The sequence below is a fragment of the Pecten maximus genome, chromosome 3 (assembly GCF_902652985.1).
Source record: "Pecten maximus chromosome 3, xPecMax1.1, whole genome shotgun sequence".
Taxonomy (NCBI): domain Eukaryota; kingdom Metazoa; phylum Mollusca; class Bivalvia; order Pectinida; family Pectinidae; genus Pecten; species Pecten maximus.
In genome coordinates, this window is record NC_047017.1 from 8460508 (window position 1) to 8468956 (window position 8449).

The 8449-nt window shown below is 35.9% G+C and overlaps 1 protein-coding gene across 1 annotated transcript; it reads left to right on the forward strand.

Annotated features, from left to right (window-relative positions):
- Positions 1–4731: 4731 nt before the first annotated feature.
- LOC117324597 (circumsporozoite protein-like) lies at positions 4732–6549 on the forward strand. Its single transcript, XM_033880518.1, has 2 exons — positions 4732–4769; positions 5892–6549. Exons 1-2 carry the CDS (start codon positions 4732–4734, stop codon positions 6547–6549), a joined length of 696 nt encoding a protein of 231 aa, XP_033736409.1.
- Positions 6550–8449: the final 1900 nt, after the last annotated feature.

Below are 8449 nucleotides of genomic sequence, written 5' to 3' on the forward strand. Positions count from 1 at the left end.
CCCGAAAATAAAAAAAAAACTTTGTCTTGTATTCAAGGTCACCAGGTCAATGTTGTTAAAACAATAAAATGATTTCTCATCTTTATCTAGAAGACCTCAAATCTTGATTTTTGGACCGCAGTGATGCCCTGTATGTACATGACCTTTACCCATAATTAAGTTCTTTGGGTCAACATTGTGTGACCAGTAGAAAACTTCATGTGATTAAGTAACCAAATGGCATATAATCATGATATATTTGGTTAGCAGTTTCCTTAGATAAAGTATGTGGAAGGAAATAGCCTTAACACATATTCAATGTCACATATAATTAACCGTAAGTTTCTACATATGACACAAACAAGGTTGCATTTAAAACAATAACTTTTCTCTGAGGTCAAGCTTGTTTTACCTAATCATACTTTGTATATATAAAATATATAAAATGGTACCAACCTAAATACCAGGTGGGTGATGCAGGTCCTTTGGACCTCTTGTTACATGCAGCTTATTGCTTAACTATACATTTACTTGAAAGATATATGCTACATTCTTCTGACATGAATCTCTTTTTTAAAAGAGCTCTACACTGAAATTCTTTTAAAATCTATTATCATTACAAATCAAATGGTGAAAATTAAGAAATTTATTGAAATATTGGGCCTTCAATACCTCCCCATCAAGATTTTGACATTTTTTTCAACTTTTAATTTTGTTTTTTAATTGCCTCCTATGATTAATACTTTAGGCACTTAAGCATCACTGATGAGTCCTAGAAGGATGAAACAGCTGTAAACTTTGGCTCTACTGTATCTTGTTCACAATTTGTTAAATTGGAAGGTGCTGGTTTACTTTAATAAAAAAATGTGATTGGTAACATATTTTAAATGTACACAGTGCTAACACTGATCTCAATAAGAATTATCCATAGCTAGAAAAAGTGAGAGAATCAGGATACATTTATTGTGCATAAGGTAGCATACCTCCTTAACTCATACATGCAACACAAACTCAAGGTACAATTAATGTGTAAGGTAGCGTACCTCCTTAACTCTTACATGTAACACAAACTCACAGGTACAATGTGTAAGGTAGCATACCTCCTTAACTCTTACATGTAACACAAACTCACAGGTACAATGTGTAAGGTAGCATACTTCCTTAACTCTTACATGTAACACAAACTCACAGGTACAATGTGTAAGGTAGCATACCTCCTTAACTCTTACATGTAACACAAACTCACATGTACGATGTGTAAGGTAGCATACCTCCTTAACTCTTACATGTAACACAAACTCACAGGTACAATGTGTAAGGTAGCATACTTCTTTAACTCTTACATGTAACACAAACTCACAGGTACAAAGTGTAAGGTAGCATACTTCCTTAACTCATACATGTAACACAAATTCACAGGTACAATGTGTAAGGTAGCATACTTCCTTAACTCTTAAATATAACACAAACTCACAGGTACAATGTGTAAGGTAGCATACTTCCTTAACTCTTACATGTAACACAAACTCACAGGTACAATGTGTAAGGTAGCATACCTCCTTAACTCTTACATGTAACACAAACTCACATGTACGATGTGTAAGGTAGCATACCTCCTTAACTCTTACATGTAACACAAACTCACAGGTACAATGTGTAAGGTAGCATACTTCCTTAACTCTTAAATATAACACAAACTCACAGGTACAAAGTGTAAGGTAGCATACTTCCTTAACTCATACATGTAACACAAATTCACAGGTACAATGTGTAAGGTAGCATACTTCCTTAACTCTTACATGTAACACAAACTCACAGGTACAATGTGTAAGGTAGCATACTTCCTTAACTCTAACATATAACACAAACTCACAGGTACAATGTGTAAGGTAGCATACTTCCTTAACTCTTACATGTAACACAAACTCACAGGTACAATGTGTAAGGTAGCATACTTCCTTAACTCATACATGTAACACAAACTCACAGGTACAGTGTGTAAGGTAGCATACTTCCTTAACTCTTACATGTAACACAAACTCACAGGTACGATGTGTAAGGTAGCATACTTCCTTAACTCATACATGTAACACAAACTCACAGGTACAATGTGTAAGGTAGCATACTTCCTTAACTCATACATGTAACACAAACTCACAGGTACATGTGTAAGGTAGCATACTTCCTTAACTCTTACATGTAACACAAACTCACAGGTACGATGTGTAAGGTAGCATACTTCCTTAACTCTACATGTAACACAAACTCACAGGTACGATGTGTAAGGTAGCATACTTCCTTAACTCTTACATGTAACACAAACTCACAGGTACAATGTGTAAGGTAGCATACTTCCTTAACTCTTACATGTAACACAAACTCACAGGTACAATGTGTAAGGTAGCATACCTCCTTAACTCTTACATGTAACACAAACTCACAGGTACAATGTGTAAGGTAGCATACCTCCTTAACTCTTACATGTAACACAAACTCACAGGTACAGTGTGTAAGGTAGCATACCTCCTTAACTCTTACATGTAACACAAACTCACAGGTACAAAGTGTAAGGTAGCATATTACTTGAGCTCTTTGCACAAGTTACATATTCAAGTAAAATGTATAGTTAGCATATGACCTTAACAAATCACATCTATGATGTATGTTTAGAATAGTGTAAAGCTTGGACGATGTGTTTAATGTGTATGTCATTTAATACTGTTATATATACAAATGCAATTCATGACGTAAGGCAATTTGCTTGAATTATGTCAAATGTTTGATCCTCTAAATAACATAAACATGAAATTGTATGGCTTCGTCAATAAACAGGAACAAAACTACTGTTTGTTCACCTTGTGTTTATGGTGGTTATAGACCTTACAATAGCAGCTGGACACGAATGAATTGTTTCAATATTAATAACGTAGAAAATGCATGATAACATTAGCCTTTTTCTTTGCTGGCACGGGGACTTGGCAATAATGATTTATGGATTGAGGATTGGGAAGTCCAAGTGCTTGGATACATAGAAGATATCTAACAGTGTCTTCAGTAATACCAAATATATTTAACGAGTGGGGCTAATATTTTGATATTTTCGAGTGCAATGCCCCTGAATTCATTGCGGCCCCTGTCAACGACTCACATGTACGCCAAATTGTAACATCATGTAATATTCTATCTTGCATTCTAACACAATTCGTTTGCAACGCGTGTTTTGATTGGTTACGAACCATGTTCTAATATGCGATAGAACCATGATCCATCGTGTTAAGCCACGCCCCTTTTCTAATCAAGTTTTGATTTATTGATTGAAACGTTCAATCAGAAATGAAATGGAACAAGTGCACCAAACTTCACATACCTGTTGAGCCTGTAGAAACACATCGACACTGACTTTGTCAAAACGCACATGTCGTTATGCATACTGCAGAGTAAATCCAAATATGTCGTTTAATCTTCGGAAACAGGTCTTTTACAACAATCCAAAAACACCGCTTCGTCAACATGCAGGTCGAACTCTCGCCAGTATGGGCGTTGCCAATTGACCGACTTTGAAAGCTTCTTTCTGATTGGTCAATCCGCCGTTGTATGACACGTCACTAGCGGAGGTCACAGTGTACTTAACGGCGTACTTGTAGCGATGTAAAACAATGTTTCTAAATAGGCGATAGTAAACGTGTTAAAATGGGGATAGTACGTTGTTTTGAGTGGCTATACTGGCGATTCCCCTAATTTATGACGTCATATAACATGACCGAGAACTTCAAATCATTCAATTTTCTTTTTATTGCATTTTTATGCTAGAAAACAAAATATCAAAAAGTGCGGGAATCAGTAACATAATTCATGACGTCGTCTGTTGGTAACGTTATACACGTCAACTTGACGGCGCCATTTGAATAGACTAATCGCGCAATTTAAGCGTTTTCTAATGTCATCGGAGAATCACTGCATGATAAGCTAACGTCAAGTGAGAATTTTGTCAAAAACTAGTCTGAATATTTCAGAAATACATCAAAAGAACCCATTTTTCTCCTTCCGCTATTCGAAAAATCGGCAAGTTTCAATGAGGTGAATACAAAGGTTCGCTCTGATTGGTCAAATACGAAACACTCATATTTTCACTGCTTATCGCTGCAGTATTATCAGTCATAAATTACTTTTTTCCACCTGCAAAACAGGCAATAATTATATGTATTTTGTTTAGTGCATTTATTCATGTTTGATACTACTTTAAATGACATAATGCAATAATTTTAAAGGAAGTCTTTGAATCATTTTATGTAGGCCTATATGTAAGTGAGTCATTATCAATTGGCCGATTTTGTGACCAAGCATTTGAACAAACTCAATCTGATGATATAATACTTGATCATTTCTAGCATTTTTTTCTAATATGACATTTAAATAAGAAGATTTGGAGAGAGAAAAAAGAAAGAAATCTTAGGTTGTTCATTGGTAGGGTTGGTCGATTATTGAAAGGATTTCTTACATTTTCTGAAATTATATTAATGTAAATATATATTGTTTGACAATCAAAGTTATTCAAAGTTAAGTTTCATTGTGAAATTTAAATATATTTATTGTTTCTTTTTTCTGTTTCAATCGGAGGAAATAGTATGTCCAAGATATCCATGTCTGTCATGTTACCTCACCACATTTTGGTTAATATGAGAATGTTTACCAACTTGCTGAAGTAATTACCATGATGCATTGGAAACAGTTTCAATTCTTATACAGACCAGCATGGCATGCAGACAGCATTTTAAAACAGAGAGTCCAATGTAAATAGCCTCCCCATGCGTGTATTTTGAAAGTCTGTGATGTTACCATTATTTTGGCAAAAGGAAATCTTGTAAATGATATTTTGAAATTTGTCAGAACTAGTACGGTGACTGAAAGTCTATTTATAACCTATAAATCTGTATAAGCATTAGCAATTTCAAGGTGAGCTAGATTATTATGATAAATGTCTTTGGTGTTACTGTCTGTTGTGTTACACTTGCAAAAGTAACACTACATATAATTAGTAACACCACAGACAAATACACTGATTTTTCTGCCATTTGGGCATATTCATACAACGGTAGAAGTTTTAAGTTGAAATACCAAAATATTGATTATAACCCAACTTATTTCCCCTATATAAACAACAATAGAAATTATTTTCAAAAGCTATTGAATGTTTTTCAAAAGATTTGATAGCATGAAAGACAAAACCATGGTAACACCAGAGACATCATGATTTAAACAATTATTTTTATAATGATGTTCAAAATTAAAATAGGTACATACATGTACTTTGGAAAACAGCCTAATACAGTAAAACCTGGATATAACGAACTCACAGGGACCATGCAATTTTTTTCGCTATAGGCAAATTTCGTAATATGCATTTCAACATTCAGAGGTGTTGCATCGTAGCATATAGTGCTGCTTATCCGTGCACATATCAATCGGAAAATGTTATATATATGTGTTTGTAACAAATCAAATAAACATGTGTATATCACTGTTAAATATTAATTTTATTTATTTTGATTATTTGAAAAAAATATCAATACACAAATTCCATTTCACAATCTATATACAAAGTTACGTTTATGTAACGGTAGGCCTATTACCAATGCGCACAGGTCATGCGCATATAACAGTCAGTTCGTGAAAAAATTGGTAATCTTACACTGCAAGGTCTTTTTCGCGATATTTTTTTGGAAGAATGATTGTAAGGCTGCCAAACTGTCAAACAACTCATCTGGCACGTCCTCCTGTGCTTGGAGGCTTAATTGAACATTAGACATATTTTCCAATGCGTCAACACAAGTCGGAACCGGGCGCGAGTCAACGTCACTGTTGTCACAAGTTGTTTTTACAAAATCCCACTAAAGCAAATTGGTTGGATACAGGACAGACAATGGTGAGGTTGACAAGAGGACATACAATGATGAGGTTGGAGACAGGACAGACGATGGTGAGGTTGACGAGAGGACATACAATGATGAGGTTGGAGACAGGACAGACGATGGTGAGGTTGACGAGAGGACATACAATTATGAGGTTGGAGACAGGACAGACAATGGTGTCGTTGACATGAGGATAGACAATGCTGAGGTTGGAGACAGGACAGACAATGGTGAGGTTGGAGACAGGACAGACAATGGTGAGGTTGGAAACATGACAGACAGTGGTGAGGTTGGAGAAAGGACAGACAGTGGAGAGGTTGGAGACAGGACAGACAATGGTGCCGTTGACATTTGGACAGACAGTGCCGTGGTGATGTTGGAGGCAGGACAGACAGTGGTGAGGTTGGAGACAGGACAGACAGTGGTGAGGTTGGAGAAAGGACAGACAGTGGAGAGGTTGGAGACAGGACAGACAATGGTGAGGTTGGAGACGGGACAGACAGTGATTGGGAAGAGGATAAACAGTGATAAGGTTGGTGAGAGGATAGACAGGGGTGTCGAATTGAAGAAGGAAGTTTTAAGGCATTGCTTTCAATTTTCAAAACAATGTTGGGGAGCTGTTGTGTATGATGGGAAAGGATTGTTTTCCGATCCCAAGTGAAAGTGTTTAAAAGTGAAATCTTGGGACAATCTATTCAAATTGATCTGAAAAAACTTGATGTAAATTTACATCACATACTCGAAAAGACTTTGTCTATATTCCTTTAAACCTTTTTAGCCCACCATCATCAGATGATGGACTATTCAAATCGCCTTGCGTCCGTGGTCCGTCGTCCGTCCGTCCTTCCGTCCTTCCCTTCGTCCCTCCATCCGTAAACAATTCTTGTTATTGCTATTTCTGAGAAAGGACTGAAGGGATTTTTCTCAAATTTCATATCCATGTTCCCCTTGGTCTGCAGTTATGCATATTGCATTTTGCGACCAATCGGAAAACAACATGGCCCACAGGCAGCCATCTTGCATTTTGATAATTGAAGTTTGTTATCGCTATTTCTCAGAAAGTACCAAAGGATCTTTCTGCATTTTCATATGTCGGTTTCCCTAGGTCTGTAGTTATGCATAAAGCATTTTGGGACCAATCGGAAAACAAAATGGCCGACAGGAAGCCATCTTGGATTTTGATAATTGAAGTTTATTATCGCTATTTCTCAGAAAGTACTGAAGGGATCTTTCTCAAATCTCATATCTAGGTTACCCTTGATCTGTAGTTATGCATTTTGCATTTTGAAACCGATCAGCAAACAACATGGCCGACAGGCAGCCATCTTCGATTTTTACAATTGAAGTTTGATATTGCTGTTTCTCTAAAAGTACTGAAGGGAACTTTCTTAAATTTCATATGTAGGTTGGCACTGGTTCCTAGTTATGCATATTGCATTTGGGATTGATCAGCAAACAACATGACCGACAAGCAGCCATCTTGAATTTTGACCATTGAAGTTTGTTATCGCTATTTCTCAGAAACTACTGGAGAAATATTTCTCAAATTTCATATGTAGGTTCCCCTTGGTCCGTCGTATTGCATTTTGGAACCTATCTGAAAACAACATGGTCGACAGACAGCTATTATTGCTAAATCTCAATCTCAAAAAAATCATATATAAGTCCCCCTTGTTTGAAAACTACTGGAGGGATATTTCTCAATTTATACAGATTAGTAAGAGGAAGGGAAAAGAGAGAGAAGATCAATCTGACATGGTACCTATAAAGATAATTCAATGGTGGGCGCCAAGTTCCCTCTGTGATCTCTTGTTTTATAATTAAATTAGCCAAAACAGTCTTAATTTCTTAATTGGTTGAATTAATTTGTCCTGTGAATTAAAAAGCAGATTACATGTAAAAGCTGTATAAAAAAACTACTACAATACGCTGTGTTATTCAACTCTTAAGCCATTGTATAAATGTGCCGACTGTTGGATAAATATATGTTATATACCACTAGTGGTATATGGCCTTCCGGTCTTTTGATTGGTCAAGAATTCGAACTTTGACCCAAGCTGCAATTGTTATTGACGTCATCAATAATCGAATGACGTCATATCACCGGATCTCGGACTTCATGGTACACTTTATTTGCATACGCAAAATTATACTTGCCCACGTTTCCTTTTGATTCAAGCCGATATTATCGTGGTAGAAACAGGTCACATGATTAAACATCAAATAATTGTTCCACTAACTATTTGATAATGTTTAATTTCTCTGTTGACTACTCCAAAATGTCTATTATGTTACCGATGTCTTTGATGTTACCAAAATGTCTGCCATGTTATTTCATGTAGAATTTTTTTTTCTCCAAAAGTGTGTCACAAATCTCTATCCAATACATATCAATCATATTTGAAAAAGTAACGTGTGCCTATTATTCACAATACCGCAATTGAAAATCCTTCTATAATTATTGAGTTTTTTTTTTTTTTTTACTTTTCTTTGTTTAAATTTTGCCAAACTTCGGGGGATGATTGATATGTTGCAAAAAATGAATTTAACCATGTTATCTG

What these genes read in the sequence shown, in the direction of transcription:
- LOC117324597 (XM_033880518.1), top strand. Translation starts at nt 4,732, where the DNA reads ATGGCATGCAGACAGCATTTTAAAACAGAGAGTCCAAT. An exon ending in TTTAAAACAGAGAGTCCAAT is followed by an intron (nt 4,770 to 5,891) that starts GTAAATAGCCTC and finishes GGTTGGATACAG; the next exon opens with GACAGACAATGGTGAGGTTG.